The sequence below is a fragment of the Schistocerca cancellata genome, chromosome 2, assembly GCF_023864275.1.
Source record: "Schistocerca cancellata isolate TAMUIC-IGC-003103 chromosome 2, iqSchCanc2.1, whole genome shotgun sequence".
NCBI lineage: Eukaryota > Metazoa > Arthropoda > Insecta > Orthoptera > Acrididae > Schistocerca > Schistocerca cancellata.
Window position 1 is genome coordinate 367,656,197 of NC_064627.1, and position 23,333 is coordinate 367,679,529.

At 43.3% G+C, this 23,333-nt stretch overlaps 1 protein-coding gene across 3 annotated transcripts in view; it reads right to left on the minus strand.

Annotated features, from left to right (window-relative positions):
- LOC126161757 (hemocyte protein-glutamine gamma-glutamyltransferase-like) overlaps positions 1-23,333 on the minus strand; it is a 174,488-nt gene that overhangs the window by 46,052 nt on the left and 105,103 nt on the right. For all 3 annotated transcript variants that reach the window (XM_049917809.1, XM_049917808.1, XM_049917810.1), the window contains 2 exons: positions 23,000-23,226; positions 10,758-10,935 (listed from right to left, as the gene is read on the minus strand). In XM_049917809.1, coding sequence (XP_049773766.1) covers positions 10,758-10,935; positions 23,000-23,226 — 405 coding nt within the window. The remainder of the gene's footprint in view (positions 1-10,757; positions 10,936-22,999; positions 23,227-23,333) is intronic.

Sequence of the window (23,333 nt, forward strand, 5' to 3'; positions counted from 1 at the left end):
GAGCACTAAAAACTACAGAGCTTAACCCACGAAAAGGAGATCGAAAATTCCTGTCAAATGCAGAAGAAAGAGCAAATAGATGGCTGGAAGACACTGGGAGTCTCTAAAATAGAAAATAGATTTACCACTGTGTGACAGAAAGGACAAGATTGATACGGAAGAAATAAGCTGACCAGAAATGTGATCGGTATGACGTCTCCAGCGGTGTGGAGCTTAAGGCAATCAAATTACTTCGCATCGGTAACGTCTTTGCACGTTTCTGCTGTTTAAATTGTTTCGGTAGATCATTCAAGTTTTATTCATCAAGCGTCGACTCCTTTTTGGGCTGAAAAAAATTAGGGAAACAAGAAACAACTTACTTCTATTGCGAGTGTGTTACTACATGAACGCAAAAATGGTCGAAACCGAGCCATTTCTGTACTTGGAAGAATAAAATGATTTTTTATATAATAGAAACGACTCGACTGTGTTTATTGATTTCTCATCAAATTCTCGCCGTTATTGAAGGGAATTTTCAGTTGCCTCCAATTTCCAGAGAACTTTTAACACTCAGTCATCACAAGGACAGATGAAGTTTTTTGAGTGTCCATTTACGAGATCTTAAATCTGAAGGGATGAGGTAAACTGTGTCGTTTGAATGCGGCACCTCGGAATTTCATGAACTATAAAAATGCTCACCTGATACCTAAAATCAATGAAACAGAAGACTTTCGGCAAAATTACTTGGTAGACGACTTTCTGTCAGAAGAAGACTCATTGTCACGCTGCCAAAGAAGGTTAGGACCGGTAAATATGGAAAAGCATCAGTGATTTGTTTTAATACCATAATATTTTAATAGACATGGGCTAATTTGAGATGGTATGCCTTTCTAAATTTTGAACCGATTCAGCCAATTAGAAAAGGAATTTCATTTCATCAGATCTTCTGAATCATTGTGCGATATAGCAGTTTCCATATAAATGTGTTCTGAATCTCATTAAGCCGTGGAAAAAGTATAATAGACTGGCTACGTAAAAATAAGATAATACTGAATCTTTCTTACTGATTATAACAGTGTGTCGCACCGGGATTTACAGTCGAAACCTTGCTTGTCACAGATAATGTTCTTACACACTGAGCACCTGAGTACCACCCTCGACCATGCTTCGCAGCTTCACTTTCACCAGTACCTTTTCTCCTACCTTCTAAATCCAACAGAAGTTCTGCAGAGGAGTTTACGTACAAATCTACACCGTCCCGAAGTCGGGTTACCAGAGAACAATCTATGTTGCATACAAAAATTCTCTTGTGTGTATATAACTTTTCAACCAAGAGCTATTTATTTCTGATCTACGATCGTACAGTAATATCTGCGAAAGGCAATTTGCATACTAGTCTTCTTTTATACACGGATTTGCGTAACAAAGTGGTTCCGTTCCAATGCGAACTACTGCGTAGTATGAAACTTATATTTAGAGTACTGCACTAGTGATTCCAAAACTTGTTGAACATCAGAGAAACGTTAACAGTAGGAAACCTAAACGTCATATCGAAAGTACAGCTTTGTGACTTGCTCAATGATTCTAATGAGAGACGCGCGTTCACTTCGAAACTACAGTTAGACAGTAATGACCTGTGAAAGGATGCACGTTCGTAGTTGAAATCATTAACCCGTAACTGACGTGCAAGGTCTTGTGGACCGTCACCATTTTCCTATCGCTTCCCTTTTATAAACATTCGATCCACAGAACTGATTCAACAACTTCTTAGGAATGGACTGACATTCGTGATCACTGTAGAGAAGAGTAGGCCAGAAGTATCTACTAACTTTCTTCTTCAAAGTGGAGGGCCAGAGAAGACAGCTGTTTACAGCTGAAAGGAAGAGATGTTACTGATTTCTTGTGTTCCGAAGACGGAGAAACTTGTAATCCTGATCTCTAGTATGCAACATTCTGAGATCCGCGATCCAGAGATTGGCAAAACAGATATTATTTCTTTCCATAACGTAAAAAAAGGCGGCGTGGGTTCCCTGTATGAAATTGTGCAACTTACAGCGTAAGCGAGAGGACAGAGGACTAGGACATGGCTTGCAGCATTTTTTTTTTTTTTTTTTTTTTTTTTGGCTGCGGAGTAAACACTTGTCGCCTATACAGATCTTTCAAGAAGGCTCCAGGCGTAATACGTCTTGATGTCATTAGCAAAGACACTAACATATCCCCTTACGACACGCCTACTGCAGATAGTCTCGCAAGGGAACTCACTTTTTCAATCATGCACATACAGCACATACCACATGAAGAACTTACACAGCTTCACGCTCTTGACGAGACAGTTGGTAAAAGAATAAACTGTAACTTTTGCCCTCTGGAACTCAAGAGGAAGAAATCCTTAACAACAGTATGGACATGCAATTTATCTTGGATATGCGCGAAAACCCATGTAAAATTTGGCTTGAAACGAAAAAATAAGTGGGGTTTTCTTCAGACTTTAATCTGAAGTTCAAAGTACACGTTTTCTCTCAAGACGTATTATTTTTATCTCGTTAATAACTGCTTTAAAATGGTTTTCAGCAGCGAAGGCTCAGATTTATTTCACGCAAACTCCCAAGGTGTGACAGATCGCAGCATGTTACTTATGAAAGAAATATTAGATATATTAGTTGAGGGTTCATAAGCGCAGAGAAAAATTGATGCCGGGTGTAACATGATGACCTCAAGCATAAGAGAACGTGTGTCGCTTCGTGAGGTGAGGCAACCGGCATGACACGTGTGACCCACAGCCTTGTGTAGATTTTATGACAGGAAGTTCATTAACATAAGTAAAAGGCACATAGAGTTTGGCAGCGGTCCAAAGCCCATAACCAAAGCTACGCCGACAGAAAGCGTTACTGAGAAATTTACAAGCGTCGTGACGTGCCTCGCTGAGTCGGACGTCAACTAACGCAAGATATTTCGTGCGGCTGAGTGGACGTACATAGTTTTCGACAGTCTCGTCGCTCCAGTTTCTGAGTCATGTAACGCCCAATCACCGACGTTTTATTAGGAACATTTTTCCTTTGTAAGGGTCTGACGTGTCGAATTGGACGAGGTTGAGGATGGAAACTGGCTGCAGCGTTGTTTAAGGAACCTTAAAACGACACTCATTACAGGTCAGATAGCGAGAAACACAGGAAATCTCATTCTGGTTGGTTAGATGGAAAGTACAATCGCTGAATAATCGCAAGGAAATTCAGAACTATTAAGACAGTAATTCTACATCGTGTAGTCAACATCTTAAATGGGAATACGTGCATACTGCAAAAACCATGGTATTCAACGTGGATAGGTTTAAAAACTGAGTAATGAAACTGACATAAGATGAAATGAGGTGATATTCTGACCACAAAACTTTATGGCAAAATGCTAGATGCATCATGAATCACACATGGGCCTGTTCCTTTTACGACTGACTATTACTCAGTACTTCCGTTACTTTGCAACTCGGAAAAAAATCTGCACAATGTTTTGTGTGGATGAGAGCTTACTAAAATAGACAGAGTGAGTTGTTGTTGTTGTTGTTGTCGTCGTCGTCGTCGTCGTCGTCGTTGTTGTAACGAACTGACTATTCGTTGCTGCTTCAGGAAATACACTCTGTCAATTGATACTGTCTTTTTACCAAGTTGTGCCGTCAATCTCTATTCTCCCGTATTCGATTCACTACCTCTTCATTAGTTAACCCATCTTTCTATTTAATAACTAACATTCTTTTGTATGGCCACATTTCAAAAGCTTCTATCCTTATGTAGTCTGAGCTGTTTATCGCCCAAGTTTCACTCTACTACAAGAGTACTCTCCAGACAAACACCTCCAGACAAGACTTACTACTACTTAAATTTCTCTTTTTCAGAAGCGCTTTTGATGCTATTGCCCGTCTGCATTTCATATTCTCTCACCTTCTGCCATTATCAGTTATTTTTCTGTTCAGTTAGCAATATTCGTCTAACTACATTTACTAATCGAATTCTCTCTGCTTCACCTTATATAATTCTACTAAAATCAAGTTCAAATTCATGTCACCTACGAAGGTGCAAGATCCTTTGGTGATGTAATAAATGTAAGCTGCTAAGTATAACCAAAAGATACGTCCATTTATGCCACACATTTTGATGCTCGGAAACTCATTCATCAAAATCTACAGGGAGCTTCACTTTGGTCTAGAATCATGAAATTTGGCAGGGATGCAGGGTTTCACAGTACAAGTAAAACAAAAAAATTGAAAATTGTTCATTTGTAATTATTTCACATGAAAAATATTTTTTTTGTCATTTGTAATACGACTGTGTGTCTGTCTCTCCGTGTGTTAAGACCCATGTTCTCAGGAGCGTATAGATGTATCACGTTGAAGTTTATGTCACATACTAAGGTCTGTAGCTAGTTGGCGGTGTAGTAGATGTAAGCTTCAAAGTAGATGCGGTCGAAAGATACGGCTATTTATGTCACACATTTTGATACTCGCATACTCACTCATCAAAACCTGTAAGGGATTTTCCGTTCAGCTAGACTCATGAAATTGGACAGTCAGCAAGGTTTCACAGCATAAATAAAGAAGAAACCCGAAAATTGTTAATTTGTAATTATATCATACAAAAATATTTCTTTTGTTAGCCGCATGCAAACTTAAAATTAATACACTCTTGAAAGTCTTAAAATTCCTGGGACTGATAACTTGCCATTATCGATGTCGATAACAGGGACAAATCGTCGAGATTCTCGATTCCAGGAATGGATAGACTGTCTATTCGTTCCACTCGTACCTTGCCAGTTTTTTTGTCTAGTGTTCACCGAATGAATATTTCAGTTTGTTCTAAATGAATCACTATTGCCAACAACAAATCTCATATCGGATTATATGTACAGGAACGACAAAGAATTCAGAGACGCCTGAACAACGGCCGGACACTGAAGATCTATCGTACCGTTCCTTTATGGGCTAAGAATCTTCTTGGTGAGTGCGTGGAGCTACACTGAAATGTAATATCATAGGCGATAATTATGGCACAATCAGCTGAACAGCTCATGAATCTAAGTTGCTGACAAGAATAATATACAGAAGAACGGAGAAGAAAATTGAGGATGTGTTAGATGACAATCAGTTTGAATTTAGGAAAAGGAAAGGCACCAGAGAGGCAGTTCTGAATTTGGGGTTGATAACTGAAGCACGCCGATGACATTGTAATTCTGTCAGAGACAGCAAAGGACCTGCAAGCGCAGTTGAATGGAACGGGCAGTGTCTGGAAGGGAGGACATAAGATGAACATCAACAAAAGCAAAACGAGGATAATGAAATGTAGTCGGTTTCAATCAGCTGATGCAGAGGGAATTAGACTAGTAAATGAGACAGTTAAAATAGTAGATGAGGTTTGCTATTTGGGGAGCAAAATAACTCATGATGGTCGAAGTAGAGAGGATATAAAACGTAGACTGGCAATGGCAAGGAAAGCGTTTCTGAAGAAGAGAAATTTGTTACTATCGAGTGTCAGGAAGTCGTTTCTGAAAGTATTTGTATGGAGTGTAGCCATGTATGGAAGTTAAACATGGACGATAAATAGTTTGGATAAGAAGACAATAGAAGTTTTCGAAATGTGGTGCTACAGAATAATGCTGAAGATTAGATGGTTAGATCGCATAACTAATGAGGAGGTATTGAATAGAATTGGGGAGAAGAGAAATTTGTGGCACTACTTGACTAGAAGAAGGGATCGCTTGGTAGGACATGTTCTGAGGCATCAAGAGATCACCAATTTAGTATTGGAGGGCAGTGTGGAGGGTAAAAATTATAGAGGGAGACCAAGAGATGAATACACTAAGCAGATTCAGAAGGATGTAGCTTGCAGTAGGTACTAGGAGATGAAGAAGCTTGCACATGATAGAGTAGCATGGAGAGCTGCATCAAACCAGTCTCTGGACTGAAGATGACAACAGCAACAGAATTGAAGCAAGACTAAAGAAAAATCAAGGAACGTTCAAAGGATCTGTCGATTTGGAAAAAGAGTTCGACTATGTAAAATAGTGTAAAATGGTGCAAGTTGTTCGAAATTCTAAGAAAAATAGGGGTAAGCTATAGGGGAGACGGGTAATACACAACATACACAAGAGCCAAGAGGGAATAATAAGAGTGGACGACCAAAAACGAAGTGCTCGCATTAAAAAATATGTAAGACTGCGATATATGTTTCGTCCCTACAGTACAATCTGTACATCGAACAACCAATGATGGAAATAAAAGAAATGTTCAGGAGTGGGATTAAAATTCAAGGTGAGAGGATATCAATGAAAAGATTCGTTGATGATATTGCTGTCTTGAGTGAAAGTTAAGAAGAATTACATGATCTTCTGAATGGGATGGACAATCTAATGAGTATGTAAAGTGGACTGAAAGTAAATTGAAGAAAGACGAAAGTAATGAGAAGTAGCAGAAATGAGTACAGCAAAGACCTTAACATCGGGATTGATGGTCACGAAGTAGATGAAGTTAAGAAATTCTGCGACCTAGACAGTAAAATAACAAATGACGGGCGGAGCAAGGAGGACATCAAAAGTAGACTAGCACTGGCAAAAAAAGCGTCCTTGGCCAAGAGAAGTCTATTAGTATCAAACACAGGCCTCGGTTTGAGGAGGAAATTTCTGAGAATGTACGTCTGGAGCACAGCATTGTATGGTAACGAAACATGGACAGTGGGAAAACCGGAACAGAAAAGAAACGAAGAATTTGAAATTTGTTGCTACAGACGAATGTTGAAAGTTAGGTGCACTGATAAGGAAAGAGGAGGTTCTGCGTAGAATCGGAGAGGAAAGGAATATATGCAAAACACTGACAAGGAGAAGGTACATGATGATAGGACATTTGTTAAGACATCACGGAATGACTTCCATGGTACTAGAGGAAGCTATAGAGCGCAAAAACTGTAGAGAGAGACGGGGATTAGGATTCATCCAAAGTAAACAAGCTTTCGCATTTCAGTGTCCGAGATAGTGGAGATTGTTCTTTGGTGAAGATAGCAGCACTCAGTTTCTGTACAAGAACTTAATTGGATCCCATGTGAGAGAATCAGTGATCTCTAACCTCCCTAGATGAATATGGTTTCTGTGCACAGAGCTCACGTACGTCTGCTGAGTCCTATGTTTTGTTTCGTCCGCGATATTGTAGTTTGGCAAAAAGTTTCAATCGGTCTCTACGTGACAGAGGATTATTTTTGCCAATTTTAGATTATAAAAGTGGACTATGACTGAAACTGAAGTAGGGTTTTGTTAGGTCAGCGGGTATTGGAATACTTCATTAGAATAGACAACGTAATCACAATAATTGTTTCCTTCGCGTATGTCAGGAATTTTACAATCTCCATAGTGGATTTGTTCTTGCAAATGGCAATGGAAAATTTAGTGCTCCAGAAACTACCCATTTTGTATCTTACTGTGTGTATCTTGCGGGAAGTTGATAACTATTTGCATCACCATTCGCGAAATCTGTCAGCTTGAACATGTATCTCTGTTGTCAAAATAGACCACACGTAGCACCCGTAGGTGCACAAAATTTTTCTGAAAACTCTGTATGTAAGGCTTGTGGAAGGAAATATATTGTCGCATCAATAGTACCAGTAATTCAGACGAAACTGTACGTCCCAGAGACATATTAAGACTCAACTTTAGCTATGAAAATGAATACAGGCCGAACCAATGAATTAAATTTTGTATCAAAGAGACCTGGGTCCTAATCCTCACCTTGGTACAAATTTTAATTCATTGCTTCGGTCTGCATTCATTATCATAAACAGAACGTATGTTACGACATCAGTAACATACATCAGTAGGTAAGGCATATGTAAAAATGGATTTCGGTTTAGGCTGAGATGTAGCTGGCACTCCACTTTTTAATACCAGCTTATATTTAAGAAATTGTTCAAACACAATATTTATTAGTAGTGACATGTCTGAACAACGGTTTTAACGTTGTTGAAGAGGCGTCTGCATTTTACAGCACTGCGTTTACGAATTACACATATTTGAAGGTTTCTGTAATATAGTGCCTAATTTATGTCTACTGCATCACATGTCTTTCTTTTGCTCGACAGGAGCGTGTATGAATAACACATAATTGGAATAAAGCAGAATCAGTTTTCTGATCATCCTGACAATATTTGAATCACAGGAGGCTTTCGAAATTATACAGAACTGTTACCTTTTTTTATGTCCACTAGTCTTGGAACAGTCCATCTTGTCGTCTTCCAGAAGTCTGGAACATGCGATATAATTGACTCACGTGAGCACTGAATCAGAAAGTATTTTCTTTTGCATTCTAGTGTCACTCCGTGGCTACCATGTTGTAGCTGGACAAGATATGAAGGTGTGCGACTGGCATGCTTAAACAGCTGGCGTTCCACACTGTGTTTACATGAGACTCTCAAAATCGGATTTCGTAAACCGATATCCCAGTACCGATTCCGGTTGGTCACCTAGATATTCCAGCAGATTCTGGAAATGCGATTCTAACTGTCGGATTTCTTCCTCCACAATCGATTTTCGCTCCCTCGTAAATGTACGACCGTTTTCGAAACATGCTTCTGTTGTCAGGCTACGTCCTGATTCCAAATATTTTCAGGTAATCTGGACGGAGTGACCTTTTGTGCAGTGAAGGAGAAGCAGAAATATTAGACTGAGCAAGAGCTTGTCTATGTTCAGTATTTAATTGAAAGATACAGCCATTGTGTTGACTAAATCAGAAACCGGAATAGCTGATTTCAAGAAGCCATTCGTGTAAAACAACCAGCAGTATGTAGTATAGTGATTGACCGCGCGACTACCGAGGTCGAAGGATTTTTCCCAGATGCTAATGCGACACGTTTCCAGCGCTGTCACGAAAGCCAAGCACCGAGAAGTTAGATAGTCGACAGTGTGGCGGTCGATCCACATGCCCTTTCTTTCCGAAGCAGTCACGACATTGTGTTACCGTTTTGTCAGTCACAAGTCTGCGACGATGCTCCGCCTCCACGATATTAGACTAACCGAATCCCCTTTGCACCGAGTTGTCTTCGTCCAGACACCGATGAACACCGGTTCACGTGCGCAACGTACCACCCAGTATAGCAGTATGTGACAGTTATTCCTGCATGTCAACTTCGCGCCACACCAGCAGTTGTTGAACTGCGGAGTTTCTCTATGCAGCGGACTCACATGGTTTAAGGCCGCGTCCGTTGCGTATCCGGCATAAGAAAAAAGGAAACTTTGTTACTGGCAGTATGTCCAGGATACCCGCTACACCCTCGATCATACACCCCGACACCCAACATCCCCTCCCCACAGTTGGGGGAAACTGGGCTCGCGATGGATTGTTACCCCACAGACCAAAACGGGGAAGCTTCTCCATAACTGGCGAAGTACAACATCCTCCGTGTATGGGAGGCACGCACGAAGAATGGTGCTCACTTTTTCTCCCTTATCAAAAATGTCTTTTTTATTGTTACGTTAGTGTAAAGTTCCACTGACATGCACAAAGGCCCGGGTTTTTTACTCCCACCCACCCTGGCCCAAAATCCACTGGCGGACCGCATTGACCCCATTTATTAATAAAAAATAAATAAAATTTTTTAGAAAAGTGGTCAGCGTCGCTGCATCGATATCACAAAGCCCCTGGCTTCGAATTCCGGCCGGGACTGGGTGTTTGTGTACTTCTCAATATTTCGTCTCATCTTCATCAGAGGCTGAAGTCGCCAAAGTGGCGTGGAAAAGAAACACTTGCACCAACAGGCCGAACAACACCGGAACAACTGCAGTTCAATTAAGCCGTCCGATGATGTGTGGGGGGGGGGGGGCGTGGAGAGGGGGGTGCGTGTTGTGCAAAACAACTGACGATCGGAAAACTGATATTCGAAAACTGATATTCGACCAGTCTAGCACAAAAGCTCCAGGGCTTAAAATAGAAACACGACATCGTAAAACGTTTTCCCGAATTCCTTTTTCATCTTTAGGAAGTTGTGTCGCATTTAAACTTAGTGAGTTCACCGTGGAAAGCACTGGGGAGGGGGGGGGGGGAATATCAGCAGCAACATGGAATGTCCGCAACAGGTGACTGAAACAAAGTAATCAATAATATGGTGTCATCTGAAGAGTGGGGCACCTCACACCAATACCACATGCATGCCGCACCGACGAATGAGAAACGGCAGCGTAGCCACGCCTCCTAGAGCTTTGTTACGCCACCGCAACGGCTCATCTCCTGAGCAGAAGAACGTTCGCCCTGTTTGCAGTCAATGATCAAGATGACACCATCATCTTAGACTGGCCATCAGGATATTTAACATCTTTGGCAGACATTAATGTGAACACTGTCAGATACTCTTCAAGTGAAGATCTTTTCAATTTCTCTGTATCAAATGATACTTTGATATTTAGAAGTAAGCGTAAATACTCAGAATATTCCTGTCGAAATAGCGTGCACGAAGTAAATCTTCATATCTGTATTGTATTAAAGAGAACTAATATTTTGTCGAATATTTTATATGTTAAAGTCTGAGTCACCTCCCGGAGCAAACCGAAGAACTCCCCGTTGAAGCAGAGAGTGTATTTTCGTACGGCGCAACACATGATGATTAAGAAGACACAAAGGCACAAGATACACTAATACAAAATTAGTCAACGTGTCGTGAGTAGGTCAATCAGGAGGCGGAGCTGCAGCCGTCCTGTCGCGATCCGCACGCGCAGCCGCGGGCAGCGGCAGCCGGCAGACAGCGCCATCTGCCACTCACCTGTGACGGTGGCGGCGGAGAAGACCCAGCACTGGCCGTAACGCACGGGCCGGCCGCCAGAGCGCAGGTACTGCTCCAGGATGGCGATGCTGCCCGTCCAAGCGTGCGGCGCCGTGCCCTCCGCGTACGGCCCGCGCCACCGGCCCCACAGCAGTCCGCGGTCATCGTTGCTGTTGACCTGCACAACACAACACCGCACCACTCTCTCCTCAGCATCTCTCAACTTTCGTGTCTACAATAGTCAGGGCCACACGTTGTAATCCTAATTAAAACCACTAGATATCAGAGAAAAAACTTCCAACCCCACATACTATGTAACCATTAGTTCCAATCTCTTAAGCCTAGTTTACACGACGACATTGGGTTGCGTCACTCGTTGCGTGGAATGGGGTGCACGCAAGTGGTTTCACATATGACTGTAGACACGGCGACACCAGTATAGAGATCAGTTTCGTCGTTTTGTGGGTCCCTGAGTCGTATCTGAAATGAAAGTTTTGGCAGCTGCACGTCGCACGATTTGTGATGGAGTTAAAGCTTGTTGCGTGGAATCGCTGCATAAGAAAAAAAAAATAAGAAACGTGTTTCGATTCGTAACTGGGTGAAGAAAAGACGTCATCTCGGTTGCTCAGAAACCTTACTGAAATAATTTATAACGGAAGATCCAAGAAGTTCTTTTAATTATCTTAGAACGTCACCAGAACTGTTCACGTTCCTCCTAAATAGAATTAACTATGCGATAAGGAATAAAGGTACTGTAATGCATGAAGCACTGTAGCCAAAGCTGAAATTATATATCATATTGCGTGCATTACAATCGAGAACACTCGGCATGCTATAAGATGCGGTTTAAGTTGGCGATGACGCTTTTTCATTAACACCAGTTATTATTAACATTAACAGTAATAATTATTAACATTAACAGCAATAATTATTCGAAGCAGCCCACATTAAGAAGATAATGGTTTGCAAACTACTCTCTTGAAGATAGATCTGAACAGTGGCAATACTTCAAAATTCCAACATATGTGAAAGGGGAGCACTGCAGCAACGTTTTAAATAGATGAATATTAAATAAAGAATGCAGCTTCTTGAATTTGTATAGCCTTCCCTCCTGTCAACAATATTCCTTAACAAAGCGTTGGCCAAATCGAACGATGGGATTTCGGTCTTGTAGGCGAGAGCATTGCCACATCTAGAATTACACTTGCTTGTATTTTTCTTAATTCAGAAGTGTATGTGCTCCTAACTCAATAAATTTTGCCCTGCAGCTGAGATATTGTCAAACCAACTATGTTATGATCGCACATGACGGTCTTAGCTGCAGCAATATGTTGCTTATTTTTGTAATCAGCATCACTGAAATCCCACAAACATCTATGCAAAGCATAAATATCCAAAAGCGAACATTATTCTCCGTTCCCCACTTCATATTTCAGTTCGTCTACGCTCTACGAACACACATAACCTCAAAAACTCATGCAACTAGTGTCGCCAATGTTGGAACACGCCGAAAGTGCTTAGTTTCACCAACTAGTTGCGCAAACGCGGGGTGCTCATGCGCAGTGGCCAGTGGTGCAGTTGCCTGCAACCTAGTGTCATCGTGTAAACTAGGCTTAACATCCCACTGCAAGTGTGCCTCAAAGCTCTGTCACTCCTCCACTCCTCCTTATCCTCTAAACTGCCGAATTCCTAAACCACACTTCCTGTTCATCTCCTCTGGTATAATGACGACACCGCCTTCCTAGTCGTGTACCTAACCCTCCTGAAATTCCAGCATTCTTTCAACTCCATCTCAATCAGTTTACTGGTGCAACCAGTATCTTGTTAAGAGCAGCCCCATCAAGATTCAGGCAATAATTATCGGACTAACCATCTACACTTCCGCTCTTCCGATTTCTACCTCCTCTTTTATAACTACCCTACCCAGTCAACTAGTAACCAAAATACCTCCAACTATCCCTCATCCTAAACTCAAAAATCGCACCTAAAAACCTCGTAACTAAAAAACCCTCAACAAATGGTGTTGCAGTCTTCACTCCAAAAAATGGTTTGATGCAGTTCTCCACGAAAGTTTACCCTGTTGAAGTCTCTGCGTCTATCTGTAACTGTTGAAAACTATATCTACTTTAACCAGCTTATTGTAGCCAAGTCTTGGTCTCTGGTAACCGCTTTTACTCCCACACTTTCCTCCAATACCAAATTAACTAATTCTTGATGCCTTAGGATACATTTCATCAATCTATTGCTTCTTTTCAAGTCGTGCAATAAGGATCTTTACTCTCTGACACAATTCACACTATAAGCTGTACAGTCTACCCATTTAAACCACTACATTATTCTACTGCACCACATTTAAAAAGCTTCTATTCTTCTGTTGCCTCATTGCCTCTACTATTTGCCATCCATATACCACCACACCCAAACCAAAAAGAAAAAAAAAAGCCTTTCTTGCTCGCAGCAGACTAAGACTGCTAAAATTATTAACTTTTGCAATACGAGGATTCCGTCCCTCCAAACCTACAAAGCATTAATCTGACAAATACTCTCTAATGCCAGAGCCGCCTGGTTCACATTACCCCCAAAATTGTAACAGTGTCTCCAAATATTTGAACACTTGCATTCCGCCTTGTCTTCTGTACACGCTTATCGGTTCATGGGCGAATTTATTTATCCTCCTCCCCTTCTCCCGTCTCCCAAATGAAACACCGTAGCCAGTCCTCCATTTCCCGCAAAGCTGGCACTATTAAACCTGTCGTTTCCACTCTGATTACTCCAAAAGCTTGGTACAGGGTCATTCTCGGCATCTTTCCCATTACACTTCCTAGATTTCCAGACAGATCTAAAATGGAGTGACCAAATAAATGTAGAAACCACTGTACAATTACTTTGACTTATACGAGTATGTATATTAGCCATTTCCAACGGCCTTGACGCAGTGGTAACACCGGTTCCCGTCAGATTACCGACGTTAAGCACTGTCGGGATGGGCTAGCACTTGAATGGGTAACCATCCAGTCTACCGTGCGCTGTTGGCAAGCCGGGTGCACTCAGCCCTTGTGAGGAAAACCGAGGAGCTACTTGATCGACAAGTACCGGCTCCGGTCTCCTAAACAGACATACGGCCGGGAGAGCAGTGTGCCGACCACATACATCTACATCTACATCCATACTCCGCAAGCCACCTGACGGTGTGTGGCGGAGGGTACCTTGAGTACCTCTATCGGTTCTCCCTTCTATTCCAGTCTCGTATTGTTCGTGGAAAGAAGGGTTGTCGGTATGCTTCTGTGTGGGCTCTAATCTCTCTGATTTTATCCTCGTGGTCTCTTCGCGAGATATACGTAGGAGGGAGCAATATACTGCTTGACTCCTCGGTGAAGGTATGTTCTCGAAACTTCAACAAAAGCCCGTACCGAGCTACTGAGTGTCTCTTCTGCAGAGTCTTCCACTGGAGTTTATCTATCATCTCCGTAACGCTTTCGCTATTACTAAATGATCCTGTAAAGAAGCGCGCTGCTCTCCGTTGGATCTTCTCTATCTCTTCTATCAACCCTATCTGGTACGGATCCCACACTGCTGAGCAGTATTCAAGCAGCGGGCGAACAAGCGTACTGTAACCTACTTCCTTTGTTTTCGGATTGCATTTCCTTAGGATTCTTCCAATGAATCTCAGTCTGTTACCGACGATCAATTTTATATGATCATTCCATTTTAAATCACTCCTAATGCGTACTCCCAGATAATTTATGGAATTAACTGCTTCCAGTTGCTGACCTGCTATATTGTACCTAAATGATAAGGGATCTTTCTTTCTATGTATTCGCAGCACATTACGCTTGTCTACATTGAGATTCATTTGCCATTCCCTGAACCATGCGTCAATTCGCTGCAGATCCTCCTGCATTTCAGTACAATTTTCTATTGTTACAACCTCTTGATATACCACAGCATCATCCGCAAAAAGCCTCAGTGAACTTCCGATCTCATCCACAAGGTCATTTATGTATATTGCGAATAGCAGCGGTCCTACGACACTCCCCTGCGGCACACCTGAAATCACTCTTACTTCGAAAGACTTCTCTCCATTGAGAATGACATGCTGCGTTATGTTATCTAGGAACTCTTCAATCCAATACACAATTGGTCTGATAGTCTATATGCTCTTACTTTGTTCATTAAACGACTGTGGGGAACTGTATCGTACGCCTTGCGGAAGTCAAGAAAGACGGCATCTACCTGGGAAACCGTGTCTTTGGTCCTCTGAGTCTCGTGGACGAATAGCGCGAGATGGGTTTCACACGATCGTCTTTTTCGAAACCCATGCTGATTCCTACAGAGTAGATCTCTAGTCTCCAGAGAAGTCATTATACTCGAACATGGCGGCCGGTCAGTACCATTGGGGCTTCATGGCTGTTCGGGCGGAGTTTAGTTTTATATTAGTCATTTCATACAACATTACACTGAGTTGACGAAAGTCGTGGGGAACCTCCTAATGTCGTGTCGCACCGCCTTTTGCCCGGCGTAATGCAGTAACTCGACGTGGCATAGGCTCAGCAAGTTGTTGGAGGTCCACAGCAGAAATGCTGAGCCACGCTGCCTCTATAAGCGTCCATAACTGCGGAACCGTAGCCGGTACAGGATCTGTGCACGAAATGACGTCTCGATGATGTCCCATAAGTGGATTCATGTCGGGTAATCTCGGTGACTAAATCATTCGTTTGAACTGTCCAGAATGTTCTTCAAACCAATCACGAACAATTGTGGCGCGGTGAGGTGACATCGTTGTTTGGGGACATGAAGTCCATGAATGGCTGCAAATGGTCTCCCAGATGTACACCTAGATGCCGACTCCCAATCCGCTATCCCATGACCTTTGTGACCTCAAAGAATAGTTGTTCCTCACATCATAGCTCTCCCATAGTCTCCTATCTTTCCCACAATCCGCCTGCAAATTCGTCTCTGCACACCTCTTTTCACCCTTGTCCCTACGTTGGTTTCGGGCGTTGCTCTTCTATTAGCTGGAATACCTCCCACCATCTAAGACCATATGTTCTTATCCGAACAGCATGCATGTACACACCATCTCAGTGGCTTTGGCTCTACTGTGCCCGTTACAGTAACGCCCAGGTTCATTCTCTTACGAATACCTTAGTTTTTCATTTTATCCCGCAGTGCCAACCTTCAGGAGCGCCGCCCAAATTCCCTTCTTCAGTGACAATAAGTTCCATTTAATTCTTTCATTTATTCCCCATGCTTCTGCTCCCTACGTTGGTATTCTTTCTGCAATATCCTAATCTTCGTTTCTGACATAATAAGTGTGCTCCATAAAAACCCATTTATTAGTTTGGTTGCTTGTCTTCTTAATTTAACTTTTACTCTGCTGATTTTTGTTAATAATGGATCTCAAATATTTTTAAGACTCCACAGACTTTACTATCCCAAAATCTAACGTCAGATGTTGACTCTCTCCTCCAGTGGCCAAATATTCTGTTTTCACTAAATTAATGGATAAACCTCGTTTCTGATGTGCGCTTTTTTTCTAATTATATCATTTTCATCCTCTGGAAAAATGTCTTTGTCATCATCAGAACGCAAAATGAATAGTTTGCCGTCATTTATTGACACACTCATACTACGGCATGAACGTTTTCATAACGTTACAGCAGAATTCAACTACATTTTAAATACTGGAGGAACTATCGAGCAGCCTTGGCGTAGCCGTTTGGTCACGAAAACCACTCCTGATATTTTTGGACTTACTTTAATTCTCCAAGTTGTGCCACTATATAAAGTTCTGAAAACGTGAAGATATGAGCGGCTCACGCCACTTTCTAACATTGGAGTCCACATCTTACAGAAGGGAATGCTATCTTAAGCTTTCTTAGGATCAACGAAAAACTTACGGTCTCTAAATTCCTTGCCAGTGTTTTTTTCCCCAAGAGCTGTTTCAGGCAAAACCATGGTTGTAATTCATTCATCTAAACCTTTTGCTTAATAATAAACACAAGAACATGTAATAGGTTTTATACTACAATTAGTTATACATTAAAAAAGATGAGGGCACCCATTATCACACAGCTCTCAATAATAGAAGGAAAGTTTAATAAAAACTAGTGGTTTTTTCAAGCAGTCGTGGACTTGGAGCTGGGCCTCTAGTAATATTATGTAAAGCATATGTTTGGCATTCAAATGAGAATAAGTTTAGTATATAGGGACAAATGAGTATTTTTGAATATTTACAAAAGCTGAAAGGCAATAATAAAAACGAATCCTCAATAAAACGAAAGAGAGATTAAAATGAGATAAACCTGAGCTGTAGTTTATCGTTTAAACCACGTAAATTCTATGATGCAGAAGCAACAAGACGCATGAGCGTTAAGTGCAAAAAGGTAGTAAAAATGCTGTGGCTAGAGGCTACAATGAAAAGATTCATAGGTGATATTGCCCTACTAGCTGAGAAAAGTCTTAAAAGGGTTAAATGGAATACACTGGCTGCCTATCAGAGAACTATGAAAATGTATAAAGAAATTATCACATAACTTCTGTACAACAGTGCAAATAACAACCATCTAAACAACAAAATTGTGTATGTGACTGCAGAAAAAGCGAAAGAGTTTGGAGAATAAACAAGCAACCAGACTGAAGCCAGGTAGACATGAGAAGCAGTGTGGCAAAACGAATATTTTCTTCCAGCAGTGGGCACTCTCACATGGTAACCGCTCGTGGAAAATGCACGACCCAGCTGGATGCTTCCTTTGTCATAGAAAACTCAAGCTACACATGCAATTTGAGGAACTGATTGACGGAACAACCCAGTCCGTATTAGAAAACAAATCAGTAAAAACAACTGTGGGGCAGCATACAGTGCTCACCATTGCTAGCAGACATACGATCGCTAAGAGAAGTGCGGCGCTGAGAGGACAAGTCGTTGCGACTGGACAGATATGTGAAACTTCTTCTTCTGTTAAGTCATTAAGAGCTCGCGTTTCATAAGATCTGACATTTATGATTCTCAGCTGTCCGCTGTCGTCACGCTTGCAGCAATATACTGGTTGTCTCAGCAGCCCGCGTGATAATCTTGTGAACGAATGCAATGGACACTTGCATGCCAAGAACATTAATCCTACGGCTGCAACGTAGCATCTCCAATATGTTATACACTACTGGCCATTAAAATTGCGACACCACAAACATGACGTGCTACAGACGCGAAATTTAACAGACAGGAAGAAGATGCTGTGATATGCAAATGATTAGCTTTTCAGAACATTCACACAAGCTTGGCGCCGGCGGCGATACCTACAACGAGCTGACATGAGGAAAGTTTCCAACCGATTTCTCATACACAAACAGTAGTTGACCGGCGTTGCCTTGTGAAAAGTTGTTGTGATGCCTCGTGTAAGGAGGAGAAATGCGTACCATCACGTTTCCGACTTTGATAAAGGTCGGATTGTAGCCTATCGCGATTGCAGTTTATCGTATCGCGACATTGCTCCTCGCCTTAGTCAAGATCCAATGACTGTTAGCAGAATATGGAATCGGTGGGTTCAGGAGGGTAATACGGAACGCCGTGCTGAATCCCAACGGCCTCGTACCACTAGCAGTAGAGATGACAGGCATCTTACCCGCATGGCTGTAACGGATCGTGCACCCACGTCTCGATCCCTGAGTTAAGAGATGGGGACGTTTACAAGACAACAACCATCTGCACGAACAGTTCGACGACGTTTGCAGCAGCATGGACTATCAGCTCGGAGACCATGGCTGCGGTTACCCTTGACGCCGCATCACAGACAAGGAGCGCCTGCGATGGTGTACTCAACGACGAACCTGGGTGCACGAATAGTAAAACGTCATTTTTTCGTATGCATCCAGGTTCTCTTTACAGCATGATGATGGTCGCATCCGTGTTTGGCGACATCGCGGTGAACGCACATTGGAAGCGTGTATTCGTCATCGCCATACTGGCGTATGACCCGGCGTGATGGTATGGGGTGCCATTGGTTACACGTCTCGGTCACCTCTTGTTCGCATTGACGGCACTTTGAACAGTGGACGATACATTTCAGATGTGTTACGACCCGTGGCTCTACCCTTCATTCGATCCCTGCGAAACAACCACACTTCAGCAGGATAATGCAAGACCGCGTGTTGCAGGTCCTATAAGGCCCTTTCTGGATACAGAAAATGTTCGACTACTGCCCTGGCCAGCACATTCTCCAGAGCTCTCACCAATTGAAAACGTCTGGTCAATGGTGGCCGAACAACTGGCTCGTCACAATACGCCAGTCACTACACTTTATGAACTGTGGTATCGTGTTGAAGCTGCATGGGCAGGTGTACCTGTACACGCCATCCAAGCTCTGTTTGACTCAATACCCAGGCGTATCAAGCCGTTATTACGGCCAGAGGTTTTTGTTCTGGGTACTGATTTCTCAGGATCTATGTACCCAAATTGCGTGACAGTGTAATCACATGTCAGTTCTAGTATAATATATTTGTCCAATGAATACCTGTTTATCATCTGCATTTCTTCTTAGTGTAGCAATTTTAATGGCCAGTAGTGTATTTCACTCCCGCAGACATCGTGTAGCACACACATTATGCCACTGACGAGCTACATAAGTATCTGTGCTACTTTTTGTGAAACACACGTCTAGAATATAGTATTACGATGGGTTCTGCTGGATGCTTTTTAGCAGTTAACATGAAATATCCAATGCTTAAGGATACAATGCTGTTCGAAGTTTGTTCGTACGTAATTTGTGATATGCAGAAACCGACAAAATGTGCGGTGTTGTACCACGGAATTATTTGCATTAGTTCTGGGTGGGTGACTAATCTGAAAATAACAGTATTTTCTGGCAAAATTATTTGTAATTTCACCTCCCCAAGGACAAGCTATTTTCTGTTAGTTTGCAGGTACATATCTGCATTCTTGATACACACTGACATCCCCGCGAGTCAGCACCGTAGTACACCGCTATTACCTAAAGGGATCAAAAACATTTATCTATATGTATTGGCAGGGTCAGTAAAACACGAAGAATAACCAGGACTCCAGCGGCGACAGCACTGTCTGGACCCTTGCTGACTCCTGCCGCCATTCAGCAGCTGGTTAGTCATCGTGTTTTACTGTTCCTGCTAATACATCTCGAATAACAAATGTCGCACTACACTAATTTGGGACCGCTCTATCGAATGGATACGTAAAACTCCACTTTACAAATCATTTTTCTGTACTGAATAATACAGAAAATAAATAACAAGGGCCATTAAATGTGTTCTATCTCGGAGACCAGATGTACATGTGACAAGTTGAACTGAAGGCAAACATTGCGCCACGCATTCTGAACGTGACCCCTGGGACACTCCGATTGGTTGTGGAACATGCTAATTCTTAATAGGGCATATGTCCATACGCTTTTGTATAGTGTGATTAAATTAAAGTTCCAGTTTCAAAAGGCTCAGAACGATGTCAAATTTGAATGGAAGATTATAGAAGATGGAAACGTTATGGAAACAAAAAAAGTTAATGACAATTATGAAACTAGATGGCGGTGTAAGTAGTGAATTAAGCCAAATAAAAGACGCATCAGTTTGCGTCTGAGACACTCGGCTTTACTGTCTCAATGAATCGTGCGCAGCTGGTAAAACTCATTTACAAGAATGGTGATTGTGTCTGGACGTGCAAGGGTATGAAAAACAAAGCGTTGGTTCGATATAGGCCAAGATTCTGGAAGAAACGATTACGAAATTCGAAAAGACAGTCTCTTTTGAAGTGCAGTGTGTCAGAGGGAGGAAAACAACTGATCCGACGTCAGTAGGGTAAGTGGCCACTGCGCTGCAAGGGGGGGGGGGGGGGGGTCGAGCGGTTGTGTGCGAACATGCAGTGCACGGGGAATTGCCCGAATTTTGGACATGCGTGTGAGTACGGTGCACATAATTCTGCGAAACATTCTACATTGCTATCCATACAAAATTATCTACGTTCAGAAGTTACTTCATGCTGACCTTCCAATAAGAAAGACGTCTGCGCTATAACAGAATTTCTTGCAGGCTTGGAAGTGGACAGTGAATGACCATGGAATATTCTGTGGTCAGGTGAAGCCCAATACTATCTCCAAGGATATTACAGAATATGGCCAACGAAAAATCCGCTCCCACATCAACCGGTACCGCTTCATCCCGCAATGGCAACTGTGTGGTGCGGGTTGACGGCATCATTTATCGTTGGGTCATAAGCACACATCAAAAAAAGTTGTGCATCACCTCGGTTCCGAGAGTTCCAGAACCAGTACAGAAAATTGGAATAGAGATCAACATAAACATCACTTCCGCCCTTTTCATTGCTCATGAAAGCCACACATTGCATTTTGTACCACCATACAGCGAGACCTTCAGAGATGGTGGTCCAGACTGCTGTACACACCGGTACCTCTAATACCCAGTATCACGTCCTCTTGCATTGATGCATACCTGTATTCGTCGTGGTATGCTATCCACAAATTCATCAAGGCACCGTTGGTCCAGATTCTCCCACTCCTCAACGGCGATTCGGCGTAGATCCCTCAGAGTGGTTGGTGGGTCACGTCGTCCATAAGCAGCCCTTTTCAATCTATCCCAGCCATGTTCGATAGGGTTCATGTCTGGAGAACGTACTGCCCACTCTAGTCGAGCGACGTCCTTATTCTGAATGAAGTCATTCACAAGATGTGCACAATGGGGGCGCGAATTATCATCCATGAAGACGAACGCCTCGCCAATATGCTGCCGATATGGTTGCACTATCGGTCGGGGGATGGCATTCACGTATCGTACAGCCGTTACGGCGCCTTCCATGAGCACCAGCGGCGTTCGTCGGCACCACATAATGCCACCCCAAAACAGCAGGCAACCTCCACCTTGCTGCACTCAGTGGGTAGTGTGTCTAAGGCGTTCAGCCTGACCGGGTTACCTCCAAACACGTCTCTGACGATTGTCTGGTTGAAGGCATATGCGACACTCATCGGTGAAGAGAACGTGATGCCAATCCTGAGCGGTCCATTCGGCATGTTGTTGGGCCCATCTGTACCGCGCTGCATGGTGTCGTGGTTGCAAAGATGGACCTCGCCAAGGACGTCGGAAGTGAAGTTGCGCATCATACAGTCTATTGCGCACAATTTGAGCCGTGACATGACGTCCTGTGGCTGCACGAAAAGCATTATTCAACATGGTGACGTTGCTGTCCGGGTTCTTCCGAGCCATAATACGCAGGTAGCGGCCATCCACTGTAGGATTAGTCCTTGGGTGGCCTGAGCGAGGCGTGTCATCGACCCTGTCTCTCTGTATCTCCTCCATGTCCAAACAATATCGCTTTGGGTCACATCGAGACGCCTGGACACTTCCCTTGTTGAGAGCTCTTCCTGACACAAAGTAGCAATGTGGACGCGATCGAACCGCGGTACTGACCGTCTAGGCATGGTTGAACTACAGACAACAAGAGCCATGTACTTCCTTCCTGGTGGAATGACTGGAACTGATCAGCTGTCGGACCTCCTCTCTCTAACAGGCGCTGCTCAAGCACGGCTGTTTACATCTTTGGGCGGGCTTAGTTACATCACTGAACAGTCAAAGCGACTGTGTCTGTGATACAATACCCACAGTCAACGTCTATCTTCAGGAGTTCTGGGAACCGGGGAACTGCAAAACCTTATTTTGATGTGTGTGGTTTCAAGGTTGATAGGGTCTACTGGTCGTGTTACCTGTACAGTCACTGATAACCGCTATGGGAGTCTTTTGCGCACCACCTTCATTCCAACCCTTCAACGGCGTGAATGTATGGATAGCATTATTTTTATGCAAGATAGCGCTCCTCCACACATTGCATAACCAGGGAAGCAGCTGCTGCAGAGACATTTTGGAAATGCTACAATGACGATTGTTTGTGACAGCATGGCAATGCAGCTTGTCATAAAGCAGCATCTGCGAGACAAAAAAAAAAAGGTTCAAATGGCTCTGAGCACTATGGACCTAACTTCTGAGGTCATCAGTCCCCGATAGTCCCTACGTGAAACAATAGAACACCCTTTGGACGAGTTCGAACGTCGACTTGGCTTGAAGCCCCATCGTCGACGTCACTGCCTTGACTGGTTTCCGTTCAGGAAGAATGGGCTGGCTTTCCTCCACAGACATTCAGGCACCTCGTCGAAAGAGTCCCCTCCCCGGCAGAGCTGATCGCCGGTGCGGCGCAGGCGGCCACGTACCACGGCGGAGATGGCCCTGGCGACGGCGACCGGGTCCCCGCGCAGCGCGTGCGGCAGCGCCGCCCTCTCGAGCAGCAGCGCGACGGCGGGCAGCACGGCGTCGTCGAACTGGCCGAACACCCAGCGGCGGCCGCGCGGCCGGCGCGCCGAGCCCAGCCACACCTTGCCTGTGTCCGCCAGCACGTACTCGCGCCGCAGCTCCTCCTTCTCCAGGTGCACCTGGTCCTCTGCAACACACCACCACCAATTCCCTCACTGCTCTCGTCTAAAAGGCAGAGCATATCTCAGGGATCAATACGTAACCTCCACTTACAGAATCTCTCAAGCCCTCAGG